This window comes from Oratosquilla oratoria, chromosome 18 (genome assembly GCF_046742065.1).
Source record: "Oratosquilla oratoria isolate Oo_2021 chromosome 18, ASM4674206v1, whole genome shotgun sequence".
Classification (NCBI taxonomy): domain Eukaryota; kingdom Metazoa; phylum Arthropoda; class Malacostraca; order Stomatopoda; family Squillidae; genus Oratosquilla; species Oratosquilla oratoria.
In genome coordinates, this window is record NC_134794.1 from 59,759,553 (window position 1) to 59,782,319 (window position 22,767).

Genomic DNA, 22,767 nt, shown 5'->3' on the forward strand with positions numbered 1-22,767 from the left:
ACAGCTGATATCTGATGCAGGCTTCCAAGGAGAGATCACAAGTATATCAACAGCAGCACAGCAGATTGAAGTATTTTCTCGTGTACTAAAGACCTCCACATGTAATTTTCTTCAAGCACCTGATGATCGGAGACACAAGACTGTAGATGAATTTGCGGTAAGTTTGGAGATCAGGTGGGTTTGTTTTTTATATTAATAAATCCCATTGCAGAAGACCTTTTGCCTTAGGTTAACAGGGAACAGCCTGTAGGAAGGACCATAAGTCACTTGGAGAAGCTATTTTTTGTTGTTGTCTAAGGATTGTTAGTGTAGGGCTTTGTAATATAAAGTGCTCTGAGTCCTCTGTGTGGTGGTTGCATTTGGGGCAGTTTGAATCCGTGGTCAGACCCATTCTGTGCTGCCTCTCCTTTACCATGCAGTGAAAAACTGCTTTTGTATTCATTTAAAGTCATTGGAGATATACAAGTAGGATAAAATCTAGATTTGTATCTACAGTAGACCCTTAATTTCTGCGGGGGTTAGGGACCACAAACCCCCCACGAAAATAAAAAAAATCTGCATAAAATTTTGCACCCATGGTATATATATAGAAACAACCACTTGAACACAATTAATTTTATTGCTACACTGCAATACCATATAGAACAAAAATCAGAAATAGAAATAGAGAACACAAATAATACAGAAGAACATAATACAGTGCAAGTAAGGAAGAAGTACATAATAGTGTAAGAAGTACATAATACAGTATGTCTAATTGGACTCTTCATCTCCACTCGCAGGACCAGGTATATTAGTATGTTGGAGGAACATGGTGATGGGCAATTGTGCTTGGTACTTCTTCATATCATTCAACACTGCTTTGTATGGCACCATAACATCGTCAATAGCATTTTGAGCTGCAATTGCCTTCACCATGGATGGGTCTGTCTCATATATGGCAGACTTGAGGGTGGAGACCTGCTCCATCAAAGCTGCCAATGACTCCAGTGTTAGGCCTTCCTGTGGCTGCATTTCTTCCTCACCATCACCTTCCTTGTTCTTCTCACTGGTTCACTGAATAAGCTCCACCAGCTCCTCCTCAGACAGCTCAACTGGATGCCCATGAACAAGATTCATCACTTCCTCTTCCTCCATGTCAGCAAAGCCTTCACCACCAACTTCCCTTGCCAACAACACAGGCTTCTTGACAGCCTCTTCCACCTCTTCCAGCATGAATTCACTGTCTGTGGCTTCACTTCCTTTGTTTCCCCTTCCACAATAGTGAGGCATTCAGCTATTGTGAACGACTTCCAGTACTCCTTGATGGTAAGGTCTGTATTGTCGTCAAGGACAGAGTGCATTCAGGACATTGACAGCCTGGTGTAATATGCCTTAAATGCCAGAATGACACCCTGGTCCAGTGGCTGAATTAGGGCAGTGGTATTTGGGGGTAAGACAACCTCCAATTCATTGTTGTACATTCCCTCTAGGGACTGTGGGTGGCTTGGAACATTATCCATGACAAGCAGAATCTTTGTTGGCAGACCCAATCCCTCCAGGTACAAACACACCTCTGGCAATAAGCAGTTGTGCACCCAGTCAAGGAATATGGTGCTGGTGGTCCATGCCTAGTTATTACTCACCCATATGCACTTACAAAAAACCCACATCTCCCTTCCCAGTTTCACCTTCATCCACATTAACCTTGAAGAAACCTCCTTCCACTCCACTACACATTTACCTTTCTCTTCACTTACTAGTATAGCCACCCCTTCTCTCCCTCATCTTCTCTTCACTCCTGAGAACCTCCCAACTACATTCCCAAACTTACACTCACCCCTCCCTCTCAACTTAGTTTCACTCATTGCCAACACATCCATCTTCTCATAAATGTACAGCCTCTCTCTTCCCTTTTACTCTTATCTGTATCACATCCACACACATTAAAAGACCCAAACCTTAGGGTACTGGTTGGAAAATAGTGAGTGCAAAACTATACATGATTTAAAGAAAGAACTGGATGCGGAAAGATACAACTGCGGGTCACTATGAGCATAGCTCTTCTCCCGCAAAATACAACTAGGTAAATACATTCAAACTCCTTCTCTCTTCCTTTCTTATGTTCCATGTTTCTCCCCCATACAGTGCTGTTGGCACAATCACTCCTCCATACAATCTCCTCTGAAAGTAGTAGTTATAGCCTACAGTTAAAAAAAAATTGTGTAATTTGAAATCTGCGGGAACTAAATACCCAGAAAATAAGGGTCTATTGTACTTTGTAGTCTCTCTCACAGACTCACCCATATGCACTTACAAAAAACCCACATCTCCCTTCCCAGTTTCACCTTCATCCATATTAACCTTGAAGAAACCTCCTTCCACTCCACTACACATTTACCCTTCTCTTCACTTACTAGTATAGCCACCCCTTCTCTCCCTCATCTTCTCTTCACTCCTGAGAACCTCCCAACTACATTCCCAAACTTACACTCGCCCCTCCCTCTCAACTTAGTTTCACTCATTGCCAACACATCCATCTTCTCATAAATGTACAGCCTCTCTCTTCCCTTTTACTCTCATCTGTATCACATCCACACACATTAAAAGACCCAAACCTTAGGGTACTGGTTGGAAAATAGTGAGTGCAAAACTATACATGATTTAAAGAAAGAACTGGATGCGGAAAGATACAACTGCGGGTCACTATGAGCATAGCTCTTCTCCCGCAAAATACAACTTGGTAAATACATTCAAACTCCTTCTCTCTTCCTTTCTTATGTTCCATGTTTCTTCCCCATACAGTGCTGTTGGCACAATCACTCCTCCATACAATCTCCTCTGAAAGTAGTAGTTATAGCCTACAGTTAAAAAAAAATTGTGTAATTTGAAATCTGCGGGAACTAAATACCCCGAAAATAAGGGTCTATTGTACTTTGTAGTCTCTCTCACAGACAAAAGAAAAATCAAATTCTTTGAAAGTCTGTATGAGAGTATACAAATGTGACATTATACACGTTTGTATATACTTTGAAAGGTCAGAGACTAATTCGTAAAAATTACTTAATTTAAAAAGCTAATATAATTTTTTGTTACATTTGCAGAAAATGGTATGCCATGGACAGCACACATATATCTATGCACAAGTCATGTTACAGATTTTGTCACAGGAACCAAAAGGTGGCAATAATATACGTCGGCTACAACAGGAAATCACTAAGCATGCAATTATCAAGTATTGTCTTTCATTTTATACAGTAATTGGTGTTATGGTTGATTTGTTAGTGGAAATTGGTTTTGGTAATGGTATTGGTATTTGAAGCTTTCACAAAGATAATATTCCATGAATTTATTTTCCAGTGGTCTCAATGTCACGCACATTACTTTATCACTTAATAGTGCAGTCGCCCATCCAAGAGCGGCACAAGCACTGGCTCCTATGTTAACTCGAAATACTCTTAATCCTGCCGATATCACAGTACTCTTCAAACTTTATAGCTCACAAGATTCTCCGCCTGTTGATTTACTTAGAGTTCCACAATTTCTTGGTAAGTTTGTCAAATTTTTTCTTCTGAAATATTAGTTTTACACAATAGCTTTCTAACCTAGTCAGCCCTCTGTTATGTAACTAACCTCCTGATGGGGGTAGTTTCAATGTTAAACCAAATCATCATCATCACCTTCTAGTCCATGAAAGTTAAAAAATATTTTTATCTTTTGCTAAGTATTGACTTATTTTTTTCTGTATGAGGGGATGGAGAGGGGGGTGTCTTTGATGTGGATGTACTGTCTCTTGCTACATTGTTTCTGATCCAGGTCAGTGGGTGGGATACAGGGATGACCTGTCATCCATGAGGAGCTAAGATGAGAGGGAGGAAAGGGTGATGGGTGAGAGTAGGTATGTGCCTTTGACTTGGCTACTTCCCTTAACCCCTTCAATATCAGCCAAAGTCTCACGGGCAGCATTAGCTGCCAGACGTGCGATGTTGCGTCATAATACTTGCATTATAAAAATTAAAGTTACTGCTGTATTGCTCGTTCTCTTTCACCCATGAATTTTGATAACCATAAAAAATATGAAGAAGCCAGTTTACAGAGTATGGGGGTCACGCAGGTACAACTACAATATATATATATATATATAATCAAAACGCCGTCATCGGCATCCTCGTGTACCCACTTGCTCCTCATGATGCCTATGTAGGCGTCATCGTATCGAAGGGGTTAAAAGGGGGAAGAAGGCTTTGGTATATAGATAGATGGCTAAGTATTAAGAAAAAAATATGAGAGGGCGGAGAAAGAGTGGTTGATAGGAGTGGGTATTATGCCTTTTGACATAAGTACCTCCCTGGTAAGGGGAAAAAAAGCCCATGGTATATAGAGAGCTGAGTATTTTCATAAACCTCATAAAAAATTTATCTATGTGCCCTCTTCCTCTCCAAAGTACCTCTCATCCCTAATTAATTTCATAGTTCTTCTAATTTTGTCAGTGTAACACATGCATGTATTTTACTGACCACACTCAACAAACTGATCCCTCCAAAACTATTGTACCCATGCTCATCTTCCTTCCCCATGTATAAAAGAACTTTACATACACTCCTCTGACCCATCATAACACTTCCTCCCCAAAGACTTACATTGAACAGTCTTGTCAACCATTCCACTATCACTGCTTCACGTTTTATCTGATATTTCCTATGTGCAGATATTAATTTTCTATACATACACACATACACCAAGGGCTTGCTGGCCGAGCAGGTTAGGGCGTTGTTACTTGCAGTGAAGGTTGAGGGAATGGTGGTTTGAATCCTGCCACCAGTGAAGTTGAACCGAGGGCATGGTTCATTAAATTCCATGCTACAAAGTCCTCTGAAAGGGGCACCATCCTAGCCTCCCATTAGGGGGGAGTATGTGACATTAAACCATATCATCATATCACAAGGGAGGTACCCAAAGTCAAAAGACATGATTCCAACCCAAGTACTTCATCTCCACCCATTCCATTCCCATCCACCACCCATCCTTCCCCCTCTCTTTGGCTTCTCATGGACAACGGGTCACCCCTGCATCACACCCATCACCCCGGATCAGAAGCAATGCAGCAAGACACAACACATCCACAGCAAGGCCACTTCATTTAATCAGTGACCCTCCATCGCCTCATGCAGAAACATTGAAGATGGTGAGAAACCTCTTTGGGCTGTGTCAAAATATCATTCACACATAACCACTCCCTAACCCCCTCCCCATCCACCACCCACTCCCTTCTTTGCATCACAGTATCATCCTTACACAAGCATTCTCCATCCACGCATCCCTATCTTTTGACTTCTCCATCCCTTCCTCAACAGATAAACCTCTTGCTGAACGCAAATTAACTTTCTATTCTTGAAAATTAACTTCCCTATCTGGATCTTCCTGCAGTGTACATTTATATAACCTCTTCATTTTTTAATAATTCTTTTCTATTCCAGAGTTGATAATAGATGCACTCTTCAAACCAGGAAGCAAAGTAAACCCAGAGCACAAAAACAAATACATTTACCTCCTTGCCTATGCTGCTAGTGTTCATGAGACACCAAAAAGAGGCAACAGACAAAGACAGGTAAGTTTAAGACCTTTGATTTCTTATATTCCTTTGTGTGTCTTTCTGAGGCCAATGACAGGCACCCACTAATAGTGGTCCTGCAAGAAGAATGGCAGCAAGAATCATCTCCCACTTCCCCATTTCAAAAACATGTCAATCCCCTTTCATCCATCTGGAAGTGCAGCCCAAAGGGGCTGGCACTTGATATCTGGACTAAGTCCAAAACCTTTATCAATATCAACTGTATTTGTTACTATGCAAGGAATATGCATGGGTTGCTGGACACACAACTCAGTGGCGCAGTTGGTAGAGTCCCCAACTGTCACTATGGCAATCCGGGTTCAATTCCTGCCCAGGGCTGAAATAATATCTATATCGCTGCGCTTCGAGTCGTTACTCCAACTCTCGTGGGTGGGGAGTTGGAGGTGTGTATGCGTATAAAGTCATAGCATTACCCATAGCTCAGTGGTATGAGCTCTGAGCTATCTTCCAGAATGGAAATAGCTGTCCGTCACGAGTCCAACATGTTATCCAAAGACCAAGGTGAACCTATGGCAACCCCCTACAAGGGCAACAACAAAGATGGCACCAATACTCTCTAAATTGACATACAAACAAAGATTGTCCAAATTGGAACTACCAACCCTGGAACAAAGAAGAGAAAGAAGAGATTTATTAACCATTTACAAAATTATGAAAGGGATGGAAGTCCTTGACAGAGACGATTTATTAAAGTGGGATAAGAGAAAAACAAGAGGACATGAAAAGAAACTCAAAAAGGATAGTTATAGAAGAGATCTTAAAAAGAATAGTTAACCACACAGAGTGGTATCTGGAACAAATTAGATGAGGCAACAGTGTGTGCCAAAACTATATAAGAATTTAAGAACAAACTAGATGCTGAAAGATACAAAGACAGGTCACTATGAGCATAGCTCTCTTCCCATATAATACAAGTAGGTAAATATATGCATTGGGAAAAAATTCTATCACATGTAACTTTCGTGATAGAAAGACGATCAGGCTAGGTGCCTGATATCACCAACTACAGACCAACCCATATGTTCCAATGGAAATAGGTATATATGCATGGTTGACCACCCAACATAACCACAAATATTTACTGATTTCATATAAATTTGTTTTGATTGAGAGGATTAAGAGAGGAACAGAGGGAGTAATTGGTGAGGAACAGTGTGGGTTTAGGACAGGTAGGGGTTGCTTGGATCAGATTTTTGTAGTAAGGCAGATATGTGAGAAAGGTAAGGATATTTTTGGGGCCTTCATGGATTTGGAAAAGGCTTATGACAGAATAGACAGGAAGGCACTGTGGGAGGTATTACAGATATATGGGATAGGAGGAAAGCTGTTAAGAGCAGTCAAGAGTGTTTATGAGAGTAGTAGAGGCTGTGTTAGAATTAGAAATGGAGAGAGTGAGTAGTTTAAGGTAAAGGTGGGACTTCATCAGGGATGTGTCATATTACCATAGCTGTTCAATTTATACATGGATGAGATGGTGCATGAGTAATGGGCCGGAGATTAGAGATGATTAAAGAAAATGGAGAAAAGTGGGAGATAAGTCAGTTGTTGTTTGTTGACAACACTGCACTTGTAGCAGGATCAGAGGAGGGATTGAGGAAGTTAGTGACAGAGTTTGGGAAGGTGTGCAAAAGAAGGAAGTTGAAGATAAATGTGTGTAAAAGTAAGGTGATGAGATGTACAAGGGAAGAGGATGGCAGCAATTTGGAAGTGAGTATTAAGGGAGAGAAATTGAAGGAAGTGGGTGCATTTAGATACTTGGGGGTGAATGTGGTGGGAAAAGGAGGAATGGAGGTGGAGGTAGAATGTAGACTGAGAGAAGCAAGGAAATGCCTTGGTGGATTAAAAACCATCAGTAATGAGTGAAGGTCACCCACTTCATTCCTCATCATGCACATTTGGATGGGCATCTTTAAAAGCTCTCACCCATTTCCGCACCATCCCATCACTCAAAATGTTTTCTCCATACACTTCACTAATCTGATGATGAATTTCAGCTGCTTTCACGCCTTTAGCAGTAAGAAAATGAATCACAGTGCGTATTTCACAGTCGGTGGCATTCTCAATTGGAGGAGGCAATTCAAATACTCACAAACTTAAACATAGGCAGATGATCCCATAATTATGTTGAAAAGTAGAAATAAAATTGAAAAGTAAAAATAAAGTTGTTACGAAAAGTCTACTTGTTTATTTTTACTTCAAAACAGTACTTACTTAAAACACATGCCTCATATATATAATGCATTGGCAAGAACATGTGGTGTATGATTATTCCTAATTACATTGGATTGGGTCAACACCAGGTCACACTGTCATATTGACCAGGCAGGTGTGTATGTCAGGTTGCAGCACATCCTTTCAGATGCTGTGTGGTTCATACAGATCTGTAGACTGCTGGTGTCCTGAATGATTTATTTGGTTTCAGGATGTGGATAATGAGTCCCCCTTTTTCTAGGTTGTTGGGATGCTGTTGAAGTTACTGAAACTATCTAGTCTTCTGTGATAGGGACTGGGACAATAAATTTATTGATTGCTCTGCTAGCGCAAGAGGGTGCATGAGGATGCCGGCATCGGCATCTTGATTATATATATATTTTTTTTGTAGTTGTACATCAGTTACCCCCAGACTCTGTGAATTGGTTCAATCATGTTTTCTGTGTTTACTATTACTCAGAGTAAAAGAGAACAAGTAATACTGTGGTGACTTTATATTTTATAATGTGAGTAGTGTGATGCATGTTCATATGGCAGCTGATGCTTCATGCAAGAATTTGACTCAAACTGAAGTTATTAAGGGAAGCACTTTACCCTTTCCTTTCATTGATTAAAAAAAAAAAATAGATAAATAAATAAATAGAAAATAATGTCATCAACATTTAGAAATACATATACCAAAGGCTTTTATCCCCCTTACAAGGGAGGTAGCCAAAAACACAAAGGCACAAAAATCCACTCCTACCCATTCCATCCCTACATACTCCACTCCCATTCACCACACCTCTCTCTTTTCTTTGCATCTCCTGGATGACAACCTTTAATTAGTGTTCCCCCTTCTCTGTCCCCTCATCCAGAAAAAGAGATGGGGAGAAATCCCTTCAGGCTGTGTCAAAAAATCATTCATGCATAATCCCTCACCCCTCCAACTCTGTAATCATGATACACAGACTGAGTGTACCACAGGATCATGGTTCTCCTGCAATAGAGTTGGGGTAGTATATTCATTGCTATGTTTTCTATTCACATAACTTTTTCAGATTGTTCGTGAGGACTTGAAAACAACTCAGCAAGCTATTGAGAAAGTCCACAACATATGTTCAGCAGGAAAGTCAGCAATGGAACTTATAGCAGAAATTAGCACTTTGTATTCATGCATAAGGTATGAGAAATTAGCACTTTATATTAATGCATAATTTTTTTTTTTTTTTTTTCCTGATACAGTGCTTGTCACTGCATTACGCCAGTTGCCCCACACACATGACAAATACATACCATAAAAATATATTTGCACACTTGCCAAGGTTCTAATACTTTGTGCTGCCTCCCTTAGGCTTCACCACATCCCTTGGCCATTAAGGAAGACTCTCACACAATTTCCTGAGGGTCTGGGGAGGTATATTAATTCATGCCTCACCTACAGCAGACTTGAGCCGTGGAGTAGAAATAATATTCTTGCCCATCAAACTTCATTTCACTATTGACCACAGGTTTTCAATAGGGTTCAAGTCAGGGGAATTGGCTGGTCAGTCATTAACCCATATGTCGCTGGGCAAATGCTGTATATATACTCCCCCCTCCAGCATTGGAGCCAAAATTTAATTTTCTTTTATTGCTTAAATCAACTCAAAATTATGTAAAACCAACAAATCTTGCTTATTTTGATTCACCTTAGCCTAGAAGTGGAGAAACTGGGTCGATTTTGTCGAGATATGCGTGCGAAAGTTTGGTAGAACATCCGTAGACTTTCTTTCGCTCCTCACGCGGGTTGAACGAGGTCGTATTTTTTCGGGGAAGCTTCATTAGAATTTCAGAGAGTGAAGGAATTTGACATGATATTTCAAGTCAATGTGTAGTTGCCCATAATAGTCTGACACTTACAGAAAATGTGTTTATGAATAGTTTTTGTGGATTTTTTTGGCAAATATTTATCACTTTGTTATGTAGTAAATTGATTCTTCAATATCTTTTTATATATATATATATATATATATATATATATATAATTTCATGGAGGATAGGTGATTGTGGTGTTTCTTATTGTTTTGGTAAATGTTTTAGGAAGCCTCCATCACACCATTATTGCCCGGCCACATTTTGTATTATGCATTCATTACAAAAATCTCCACCATCAACTCTCCACTAAGCAGCCCGATGGGATTTCTCCCCGTCTTCTCCTTTTCTGCATGAGGGGACAGAGAGGGGGGGTCGCCGATTTAATGAAGCGGACTTGCTGTGTCTTGTGACTGCTTCTGACCCAGGGTAGTGGACAAGATGCAGGAATGACCTGTCATCCAGGAGATGCAAAGATAAGAGGGTGGAGGGGAATGGAGTGTGATAGGGACCGAGTGGGTGGGAGTGGTTTTTATGCCTTTGTTTTTATTGGCTACCTCCCTTAATAAAGGGGGAAAAAGCCTTTGGTATATGTATGTAAAAACCTCACTGCCATTAACAATTTTCTCCCTATCCCATACATCTATTTTTCTTTCCTTCCAGGTTTCCTGTAGTGAGTGTTGGTTTGACACGTTGGATTGAATGTGTGGTCAAAGAGCCAAGCTTCTTCAAGCTTTGTACTGAACCAACTCCCACACACTTGGCTCTTCTTGATGAAGTGGTCAGTATTCATCCTCTGCTCCACACAAGAGTACTCCATCTCCTTATCCAACTCTTTGAAACTGAGCAGTCGGACTTGGAGATTCTTGTGCAGGTAAAAGAATAAACAAGTTGGAGATGTGAAGTGGTGATTAAGAGAAACAGGTTATGAAGAAGAAAATAAGAGAATGAGGGTGTAAAGGGGATAGTTGTTAGTGAAAGGAAAGGGAGTTATACAAGGCTAGAAAGATTGGCTGGAATATAAAGATGTGTACATGGAAGATAGAATGAAATTAAAAAATATTCATGTCCACTCACAGTTAGAGTTGCGGAAAATGTTACTGGATCGCATGGTCAATCTCCTCAGTCGTGGTTGTGTGCTACCTGTCATGAAGTACATCAAGTCTTGTTATGAAAAAGCAGACACTGACATCTCACTCATTAGGTATTTTGTGAGGGAGGTAAGTGCATCCCAAATTGGTCTCACTTTATCTATATACTAAAGTACTTTTTCCTCCTTATGAGGGAGATAGTTTTGTTTTATATCTCCTTTTTTACAAATCATACCTCTCAGGCATAAGTACCTGTATTATCAAAATAGATAGGATAAGGAATGAGGGAACATCTTCTCATGAGGTAGAAGAAATATTCATTTGTTGATGACTAAAGTTCCAGGGTGCTTTCATAGATAGAATAAAATTTAAAAAGGAATTTGCAGGTGTTTGAAATTATTCAAATTGTTTGTCTTGTAAGTCTAAAGCAGTCATGTCTTGCAAAAACATTTTTTGTCTTTTTAATTTGTTTTCATTCAAGTGTATAAACTCATGAAAGACATCCTTTACAGGTCTTAGAAATCATAGCCCCACCATATACAGTGGAATTCATCCAGCTCTTCCTGCCCCTGGTGGAGAATGAGGACATTACAGGGACAATGAGGATTAATGCAGACAATGACTTAGTGGCTGAGTTCATTGGTGAGTTTGCAACTTCTGTATTCCCCTAGTAATATTTCAGCATTTATTCTGGTTTTAGCATAAACAAAGTTTATGAAGAGAGTGAAGGGTATAAGGTGAAGGTGAGGCTGTGCCAGGGTTGCATAATATCACCATGGGACTGGGCAACTTTTATTTTTATACAAAGAAAAAATATATATTTTCACTTTTTTATGTACAAGTGGAGAATGTGGCAGCAAATTGGAAGTGAGTATTGAGGGAGAGAGACTGGAGGAAGTGGATAGCTTTAGATACTTGGGTGTGAATGTGGTGAGAAAGGGAGGAGTGGAAGTGGAGGTAGAATGTAGATTGAGAGAAGCAAATAAATGGCTTGGGGGGGGTTAAAAAGTGTAATGAGAAATAGACATTTGAGAATGAATGCTAAAAAGAGATTGTCTGAAGGAATGATTATATGGTAAAGTGGTACCAAGGGCAAAACACATGGAGGAACAGAGGAACAAAGTGATAAGTGTGCATCAACTCACCAGAACCTCTCCACCCCATCAACAAATAACCAATGCTCGAAGAAGAAGAATGTGAGAGGGAAAAATCAGTGCATACATGTCAAAAGCTGACAACTCAAGTGAGTAGTCCCCTTGGGACAGCAATCACACCAATGAAAAAACCTGTCACCCAGGACACAGATAATGAAAAGTGATGTTGGGGTGGTTGACAATGCTCACTCATCCCCCTTGAGGGTATTAATGGTGTCCTGCTCTCAGCTGGTCCTCTGCTTCATCTTCCTCACTAGTGATATGGGAAACCACCTGCACACCCTCAGCATGGTGCTCTGTGCTGTTCCAGAAGGTCCTACAATAATTTGAAAAAACAAGGTGGCAAAATCTCTGGTTTTCATAGGTGGGAAAAAAAAAAAGACTTGCAACAAATTCCTGTTTGTCGACTTAAGCAAAGTTTTACCAACACTACTATCAATATTATGATTAGTATCAGTACCAGCACCATCATTATTGTTATTTATTACAAAATATTGTCTTGAAACAGTACATTTATATGTTTAGTTAGTAAATCAAATGTGTTCATATTCAATAATTGTGTTACTTGGTCAGAACTGATGATGATAAAAAAAAAAAAAAGAGAGAGAGAGGGAAAGAGAAATGTTCTCTTCCACTTGCTGTGGTGCTCCATGCCGGTACTCCAGCTCTCAGCATGCCGTGGTACTTTGCTCTGGTGGCCTGATTCTAGAGGACCTGTAAAAATTAACAGCATCAGAATCCTTGCGCAGAGGGGAGTGAGGGAGTTGGTAGTAGATCGGGCACATATGAGTGTCCTCAACATACAATATTATCATAAATATCAACAACAACTATGAAGATAGAGTCAGAAATACCAGCAATATAGGTTATAAGGTCGCTATCAGTGAAGGTAGGTTTGAAGGTCTCTACCAGTGATAGTAGGTTTGAGTTCTCTCTCGTGTGTGAGGAATGCCCTTCTTGCATTTGTATTTTTGCACATGGAGAGGTTACTTAATTTATGATTTTTGGATACCTCTCTTGTAAGGTGGATTTTTTTTTTTTTTTTTTTATGTGTGTATATATATATATATATATATATACCGTATTTTCCGGCGTATGGTGTGCGACTTTTTTCCGTTGGAAGGGCCTAAAAATGGGGGGTGCGCATTATCTACGGCCTACGATAAAAATTCTGCGGCTGTGTGTGTAATTTTTTTCACAACAATGTGACGATGTTGGCCGTCACAAAGTCGGGACAGCACACTTCTCCGTGACGTTCCGTGAGAACAAGAAGAACAGCCATGGTGACATAAAAGAATTCGCCAGCATGGGCTACCGTATATAAATATTTGGTATAGGTAGGTATCTATCGAATCTTATTTTTCATGTTTAAATAGGCCTAAACACCATGAAACATGATCAATATTCATGATATTTGCCCATGTTCACAGCATCTTAGTTTGAATTTTTATGTTGGCTTTGTTGCTTCACTTTAAGTATGGTACAAATTCCGTTGCGGCCGTTCATAAACTTGTGTCAAACACCTGACTACAACACCCTCTTTCAGGAGTTATATTAACTAAACGTCACCTCGATGAGAGACTGTCCTATTTCACCACTGTCATTGCAGGTTCAAAGCTAAAACGAAACAGTCTGTAGTTTCAGTATTAAATAAAAAATGGTAAAGACGAATTATTTCCTCAAGATATAAAATGAACATTTTCTGTAAAAATCCCGAAATTTTTCTGTATATTTTACTTTCAATAAACTTTTTTTAGATCATATTTCCTACAAACTATTTAAGGTACAAAGTAATAAGGGACCAACGCACAACATGAGTCATATACCGGTACATGTAGTTCCGACTTTTTCTTAGTTGTGTCCTGATTGATGCCTAAACTGACACTTAATTTAGTGACAAATCAACAGATTTCCCAGCAGTGGCTCTAGCCAATGAAAAATAATTCTCCATGTAACCTCGTTCACATGATATAAATACCGAGGTAAAACTGCGTTATAGACAAATGCGATCGGGCATGCGCGTTATACGTCGGTGCGCGCTATCTGTGTACTGAGATAACGAAGTGCATGGGTGCGCATTATAACCCGATGCGCATATTAAGCCGGAAAATACGGTATATATATATATATTTTTTTTTATCGGGGCTTATTTCTGTCAAGTGATTTCTTCACATTTTATATGCCTTCATGCACACAGTTGTATATTAATGTTAAAGTTTTACATATAAATATTGTATGAATCTTTTATTTTCTCTTAATGTGAAATTTAAAGAGGTTTTTGTTTTGGTTTATTTTCAGGCCACTGTAAGACGAACTATATAATGGTGCCTTGAGGTCAGATTGACTGGACTGAAGTGAATGTCTGACTTCCTATAATGAGTTGAAGTCTATGTGATTGCCCATGACCAGCTGTATAGATGTATATACCCTGTTTACCAGGGAAGGTTAGGGGCATACAGAACTGAAATCCAAGGAGAAAGGAAATACATCTTTGAGAACGAAAGGGTGTTATATGGTGTGATGGAAAAATGAAGGCGAAAACAATACCAGTAAGCTGTTGTAGTATAGGTATTTCAACTCTTCATTTTTTTCATGGAATATATGGTTTTTGAGAGGGAAGATGCAATAGAAATTATATGAACCTGTTACCCAAGACAGACTATACCCTGGTCTTTGTGTACTCGACATTGAACTTTTGTTTATGTAATAAATGAGCGTTTCTTTCCCATGAATTGAATTCCTGTTACAATGAGGTAATCCAACCATACAGGGCATCACCAGATACCAGTATTGTATATGTTTAAGACAGAGAATGGGATGGATGGGGTGAAGGTGAGGTGTGTGCCTTAGCTGGCTACCTCCCTTGTGAGTGGGAGGAGGCCTTTTTGTATATAGATATAGTATAAAGACTAATTATTGGTACAGTGACTCCCCAGAATCACCCACATTTCTGTTCCCCCATCCTCCATCATAAATTCTGAAAATACAGTCAACCCCCCATATTCATGGAGGATAGGGACCACAAACCCCCATGAATATTGGAAAACCGTGGATAGTTGACGCTACCCCCCAAAACACACCCAACCCTTCCCAAACATCATAATACGTTCCCCATATTAATTCAAGAAGATGTGTTTTGTAATGTTACACATACAATACAAAATAAAGTATCAAAAGTCATTAAATTATTGTATAATGTTACTCACCTAGAGATAGTTTTGTTTTGATTGAGGAATAATGATTGGTGACTGATGATTGTAAATCATGTTGCCTGTGCTGTTCAGTGATGATGATGATGATGATGATATAACTGCACAGGGAAGCTGAGGAGATTTTAATTTTCCTCAGACTTCTGTTCATTACTTTCTTGACATGATTAGGCATGTCTTTAGCAACACTAGATGATACAGGGTGCTTAGGCATTGCTAATATTAAGTTTCAAAAAGCAAGAATTATTCAGAGTGTATAGGAAATACGAAAGGAAAAAATTAAAAATGAGAAATAAAACATGCAAAATTACAACAAATACACATGAAAGGAATGGAAATCCTTGATAGAAAGAATTTACTAAAAAGTGACAATGGAAAAACAAGAGGACACGAAAAGAAACTCAAAAAGGATAACTATAGAAGAGATCTTAAAAAAAAATAGCTTCCCACACAGAGTGCTGGATATCTGGAATAATCTAGATAAAGAAACAGTGTGTGCAAACACAATTCAAGATTTTAAGAAAACACTTGATGCTGAAAGATACAAAAACAGGTCACCACGAGCATAGCTCCCTTCCCATATAATACAACTAGGTAAATACACACATGGGACACAAGTGTACTGAATGGAAGCGCAGGAAACCGGTACATGTACTGTAGTTGAATGAGTGAGATCTGAACACTGATTGGCTGGAATCCTCCTGTCTCAGCCAACCAATGTTTACATTTTATGACTATGTAGGTTTCCGTGGATGCCTGGAAGTGGTGCAAATTTTGAATTTTAATGCCACCCAAAATTTTCCACGGATTGTTGAAGGCGCAGATGATGAACCACGAATAGCCGAGGGTCGACTGTAACTAATTTACACCATTGTAGATATTGAAACAAAAAATACATGGTAGAGGTGTGAAGGTTTATATAACAATACAGGGGTTGCTGTGTTGCATCAGTAAGAGTATGTCCTGCTAGCACAGAAGAGGACAGTCTGGATTACCACTGACATTCAGTCAACTTAGGACATCTTTGGACTACAAAGGACCACACCAACCCCACCTCCACAAGGAAATGTAAGCCTGAGGGGCCAGTACCTGGTCTCCGGATGAGGCCCAGAAACTCGCTCTTCATCCTACCATTTCTTTCTAGCTATTCCTTCCTCCTTTATTCTTGTTTTTTCACATAACAAAGTCAGTACCCCAGTGCCAGACCTCCCACGCATAATAGCAGGAGACAGAAACCAACCCTGGCCCATACACATGCCTGATCTATGCAACCCCTACCTGTCCTAAAACCACGTTCCTCACCAATTACTTCCTCTGTTCCTCCTAATCCTCTCGATCAAGATGCCTCATAATCTTCCCAACTACAATTAACAAACTGATCCCTCTGAAACTACTACATACATACATACATACATATACCAAGGCTTTTTCCCCCTTCCAAGGGAGGTAGCCAAAAAGGGAAAGGCACAAAAACACTCCCACCCATTTCATACCTATATACACTCCACACCCCTCCCACCCTCCCTCTCATCTGAGCACCTCCTGGATGACGGGTCATCCCTGCACCCTGCCCACCGCCCTGGGTCAGAAGCAGTGTCGCAAGACACAGCACATCCACAGCAAGGCCGCTTCATTTAATCGGCGACCCCCCCTCTCCGTCCCCCCTTGCATATAAGGAGAGGACGGGGAGAAATCCCTTCGGGCTGCGTCAAAATTACTCTCACATACTACCCCACCCCCCCGCCCATTCCTCCTCATGCAATCACAACATCATCCATATACAACCATTCTCCACTCACCTCTGTCTTCCGTCCTCTCCCTTCCTTCCTCAACAGACATTCCCCTCTTCCCCAAAGCCCCCTTCACCCCATCCATCCACCTCATCCTAGGACGTCCCCTCATGTTCACTCCCTCCACATCTGCCTTCCATACCTCTTTTACTAGTCTTTCTTCACTCATTCTTTCCATGTGTCCAAACCATCCTAATATTCTTTCATCAACCCTATCTCCCAAATCCTTTTTCACCCCTGTTCTCCTCCTCACCTCCTCATTTCTCACTCTATCCAGCCTAGTAACCCCCACCATACTTCTCAGACACCTCATCTCAAACACATTCAAACTCCTTCTCTCTTCTTCTCTTATGTTCCACGTTTCTGCCCCATACAGTGCTGTTGGCACAATCACTCCTTCATACAGTCTCCTCTTCGCATCCATTCCCAAATGTCTATTCCTCATTACACTCTTCAATCCACCAAGGCATTTACTCGCTTCTCTCAATCTACATTCTACCTCCACCTTCACTCCACCTTTTCCTGCTACACTTGCACCCAAGTATCTAAAACTATCCACTTCCTCCAGTCGCTCTCCCTTAATGTTCACTTCCAGTCTACTGCCACTTTCACCCCTTGTACATCTCATCACCTTACTTTTACCCACATTTATCTTTAGCTTTCTTCTATCACATACTCTCCCAAACTCTGCCACCAGGTTCCTCAATCCCTCCTCTGACCCTGCCACAAGCGCAGTATCGTCCGCAAACAACAGCTGGCTCACCTCCCACTTTTCTCCATTTTCTTTAACCATCTCCAATCCCTGACCCACTACCCTAGCATTCACCTCTCGCACCACCCCATCCATGTATAAGTTGAACAGCCAGGGTGACATAACGCATCCTTGACAAAGTCCCACCTTTACTTCAAACCACTCACTCTCCATTTCTAATCCTGACACAAGCTCTACTACTATCATAAAAACTCTTGACAGCTCCCAAAAGCTTTCCTCCTATCCCATAAATCTGCATAACCTCCCACAGTGCCTTTCTGTCTACCCTATCATAAGCCTTTTCCAGATCCATAAAAGCCCAAAAAACATCCTTCCCCTTTCCTATAGCTTTCTCACTTATCTGTCTTACCACAAAGATCTGATCTACACAACCTCTACCTGTCCTAAATCCACACTGTTCCTCACCAATTACTCCTTCTGTTCCTCTCAAGATCCTCTCAAGATCCTCCCATAAGCCTTCCCTACTACACTTAACAGGCTAATCCCTCTGAAACTACTACATTCACACTTGTCCCCTTTTCCCTTGTAAAGAGGAACTATACAGGCACTTCTCCAGTCCTCCGGTACTCTACCCTCTCTCCAGCAAACATTAAATAACCTCACCAACCAGTCCACCATCACTGAACCTCCCTTTTTCAGACATTCTGCATGGCATCCATCCAGACCAGGTGCCTTACCTGCTTTCATCATCTTTACAACTGCCTTCACCTCATCCTTTCTTATTTCTCTTCCATTCTCCTCACTCATCACTCTCATTTTCTTCGCATTTCCCACTGCAGCTATCTTTCCTTCCCTATCCTCCTTCACATTTAGCAACTCCCTAAAATATTCTGCCCATCTTCCCCTTACTGCCATCTCTTCCATTATCATCTCTCCATCTGTACCTTTTACCTTTACTTCCCTACTTGATTCGCCTCATCTTCCTCTCTTAATTTCTTTCCAAAACATCTTTTTATTACTTTCAAAATTTTCTGTCATACTCCTACCCCATTTCACATCTGCTCTCCTCTTTGCAACCTTTACCTTTTGCTTTACTTCTCTTTTCTTTTCTTTGTACGTCTCATATGACTCCCCCGTCCTCTTTTGTAACCAATCTGTGAATGCTCGCTTCTTCTCTTCTACAACCTTCTTTGTTTCCTCATCCCACCATTCACTACCCTTTCTTCTATTTCCCCCTGTCCTTCTTGTTCCACACACCATCCTTGCACACTTTAAGACTCCCTCCTTGAACCATCCCCATTCCTCCACCACACCCATCTCTGCTCCATCCTTTACTCCCTCCCACTCCTCTTTCAGCTTCTTTTCATACTCCTTCTCCTTTTCCTTTTCATTCAAGGAGTTCACTCTAAGAACCTCCCTACCTTTTGTCCCTTTCCTCTTTCTCCATCTATCCTCCACTCTCAGCTTACCTTCCACCAAAAAATGATCTGATATTCCCCCACCCTCTCCCCTTAGCACATGTACATCCTTAACTCTTCCTATCATAATCCTATTTACCACTACATAATCCATCAACGCTCTATCTACCACCCTTCCCTCCACCACCCTCTCCCATGTGTACTTATGCTTGACTTTCTTCCGAAACACTGTATTTGCTATCATCAACTCTCTTTCTAGACACATTTCCACCATCAACTCTCCACTACGATTCTTTCCTGGAATTCCACACTTCCCAACCACTCCATCGATTGGACCATTTCCCACCCTAGCATTAAGGTCTCCCAGTACTATTACATTGACATTTCTTCCTAAACCCTCTATGCACTCATTTAAATCTATCACTGCCAGGCCCATATGTACTTACAAAGACCCACATCTCCTTTCCCAGTTTCACCTTCATCCACATTATCCTTGAGGAAACCTCCTTCCACTCCACTACCTGTTTACCTATCTCCTCACTTACTAGAATAGCCACCCCTTCCCTCCCTCACCCTCTCTTCACTCCTGATAACCTCCCACTTACACTCCCAAACTTACACTCACCCTTCCCTTTCAACTTAGTTTCACTCAAAGCCAACACATCCATCTTTCTTCTCACAAACATACTACCTATCTCTTCCCTTTTACTCTCATCTGTACCACATCCACGCACATTAAAAGACCCAAACCTTAGGGTGCTGGCCCGAGGCCCTCCAGCACCCCTTATGCCTTCACTTTTCTTTTTAGGATATGTGCCCCGTGGGGCTACAGGGAGAAGGATGCCTAGTCCCTCTCCCCGTCCCTTTCTTCTCGCCTCTTACGATCCAAGTGGGATACTTGGTGGCAGTATTCTTTTCCCCCACCACAGGGAATTCCCCCATCACAGAAAGAGAATACTCAGAGAAATGGTACAGGACAGCAACAAGGGGTTGGGGGACAGCATAACGGAGGGACAGTCGTAGTATAAAAGTGTCATAATTTCTCTATGAATAGAATTTCTTCTATCATAGACAAAATGATGTGTGGCTCTGGTCCATAGGGGCACCCCATATAGACCTTAAAGTATCGACTGCATGCTACTTTGCCACAATAACAAGCAGCCAATACCACAGACGGGGAGCAGCCAATACCCCTACACTCACACTTATCCCTTTTTTTCTTATAAAGTGGAACTATATAGGCATTCCTCCAGTCCTTTGGTACTCTACCCTCTTAAACAAACATTAAACAACCTCACCAGCCAGTTCACCATCACTGCACTTTTTTTTTTTTTTTTTTTTTTTTTGTCTTAACTGCCTTCAACTCATGTTTCCTTATTTCTCCTCCATCTACCTCACATCACTCATTTTCTTAGCGCTTCCCACTGCAACTACCTTTCCCTCCCTATCCTCCTTCACATTTAGCAACCCCTTCAAATACTCTGCCTATCTTCCTCTTACTGCCTTCTCTTCCATTATCATCTCTCCATCTGCACCTTTTACCTTTTCTTCTCTACTTGATTCACCTCCTCTTTCTTAATTTCTAAAACATTACTTTCAAAATTTTGTCACACTCGTACCCCATTTCATGTCTGCTCTCCTCTCTGCCTCCTTTTCCTTATGCTTTACTTCTCTTTGTACCTCTCATATGATTCTCTCATCCTATTTTGTAACCAATCTGTGAAAGCTCGCTTCTTCTCTTCTACAATCTTCCTTAATTCATCATCCCACCACTCACTACCCTTCTATTTCCTCCTGTCCTTGTTCCACACACCATCTTTGCACACCTTGTGACTCCCTCCTTGAACCATTTCCATTTCTACTCTATCCTTCACTCACTCCCACTCTCTCAGCTTCTTGTACTTTTTCTCCTTTTCTTTCTCATTTAAGCATTTCACTATAATCACCTCCCTACTTTCTGTCCTTTTCCTCTTTCTCCATCTATCCTCCACTCTCAAGTTATCTTCCACCAAAAAATTACCTGATATTCCCCCACTCTCTCATCTTAAAACATGTACATCCTTAACTCTTCCTACTATACTCTTGGTTACCACTATATAGTCCATTAACACTCTAACACCCTTCCACCCACCACCCTCTCCCATGTGTACTTATGCTTGACTTTCTTCCTAAACACTGTATTTGCTATTATCAACTCTAGACACATCATCATCAACTCTCCACTACGATATTTTTCCTGAAACTCCACTCTTCCCAACCACTCCGTCTATTGGTTCATTTCCTACCCTTGCATTAAGGTTAAGGTCTCCCAGCACCACTACATTGACATTTCTCCCTAAACCATGTATGCACTCGTTTAAATCTATCCAAAAAACCTCCCTTTCGTCTACACTTTACACACACATGCTATTTATATATATATATATATATATATATATATATATATATATATTTGTATACATATATATATATATATCTGTCCGGAAAGTATAGCATTTAAAATTTCAAGAAAAACTTCTAACCTAGGACAATGGCGCCCTGCTCTCGTTCAAAGAAGTCTCCTTTGAACCTCACACACTTCTCCCGGCGTCCCTTCCACGTTTTAAACATTTTGCAAAGTTCTCTTTTGGGATCTTCATCAGCTGTAACGTTGCATTCTTCTTAATTTCGTCTATGGACTGAAATCTCCTTCCTTTTAACGGGTCATAGCCATAGACCCACGGCTTGTCTCCGCTTATTATTTGTGTAATTTCAGCTTAAGGACTAGAGCGCGCAGGGTTGGTTTAGGGTGGGTTCTCCAACCATATATACATGTATGTGTTTCCTCATAAATAGTTGATAATTGACTTTGAAAAAAAAATCCTATTCTTGATCATGTTACATTAATAATCGTTAAGTGAATATAGATTTTTTTTTTTTTTTACTGTACATTACTGATTTGTGGAGACATTTTAAACTGCAACAAATGTCAAAGCATTACCTAATGTTTTTGTCAAATCTAGATTAAGAATGTGATTTACACGAGTTTGTTAACCCCTCTCCCTCCTTCTCTGAGAAGCATGCTTCTCTGATCCTTCGAAACTACGCGCTTGCAGTGAAAGACGAACGCGGTCCCGGCCTGTTCTTTAAGTTTCCTGGACTTTGGTTCCCAACTTCAGCTATCTCCCTTCTCCAATTCCCCAATGTGTGAGAAATTCTCATGCTAGTCAACCTCTTTCTTTCTTCCACTGTCCAGGAATTTCGGGACAAAAAATACAAATAGGAAATAACCGTATTACATTGGTAGTTTTACACCAATATTAAACAAATTCAAAAAACACAAAAGCTGACTAGACACTAAAAATAAGCTAATATAAATACAATTGCTATGGCTGGACGATAATACTGTACCATGACGACTGAATATTAATGTATTGAAGACTGACTGCAACAAAATATATATATACATGAATAATACATCAGTGCTAACACGAGTCCCGCGAAATACTCAAAACAATGACGTCATTGTTATAAATGGAGTCATTATGCAAGCAAACCAATAATCATAATTTTTCAAAGATTGAATGAAAGAACTCAAATTCACAACTGAGTATAATATCTCCGCGCCTAAGGCAGGATTGCCGCGAATTCCTGAAAACAATGACGTTATACTTAAGGCGTTTTTACCAACGCATCAGAATATCAAACGCTAGCTAACGCTTTCAAACATGTTTGCAGTTCTTATCAAACGACTGGGAG

General features: G+C 40.5%; 1 protein-coding gene across 1 annotated transcript in view; it reads left to right on the forward strand.

Moving 5' to 3' along the window:
* The window catches only part of TH1 (negative elongation factor complex member TH1), a 32,003-nt gene extending 16,918 nt beyond the window's left edge, over window positions 1–15,085 (forward strand). Inside the window, exons 7-15 of the mRNA XM_076202166.1 lie at window positions 5–157; window positions 3,084–3,214; window positions 3,340–3,527; window positions 5,457–5,587; window positions 8,863–8,984; window positions 10,319–10,529; window positions 10,735–10,875; window positions 11,259–11,388; window positions 14,199–15,085. Of these exons, the coding sequence (XP_076058281.1) occupies window positions 5–157; window positions 3,084–3,214; window positions 3,340–3,527; window positions 5,457–5,587; window positions 8,863–8,984; window positions 10,319–10,529; window positions 10,735–10,875; window positions 11,259–11,388; window positions 14,199–14,233 (1,242 nt within the window). The 3' untranslated portion in view covers window positions 14,234–15,085. The remainder of the gene's footprint in view (window positions 1–4; window positions 158–3,083; window positions 3,215–3,339; window positions 3,528–5,456; window positions 5,588–8,862; window positions 8,985–10,318; window positions 10,530–10,734; window positions 10,876–11,258; window positions 11,389–14,198) is intronic.
* Window positions 15,086–22,767: the final 7,682 nt, after the last annotated feature.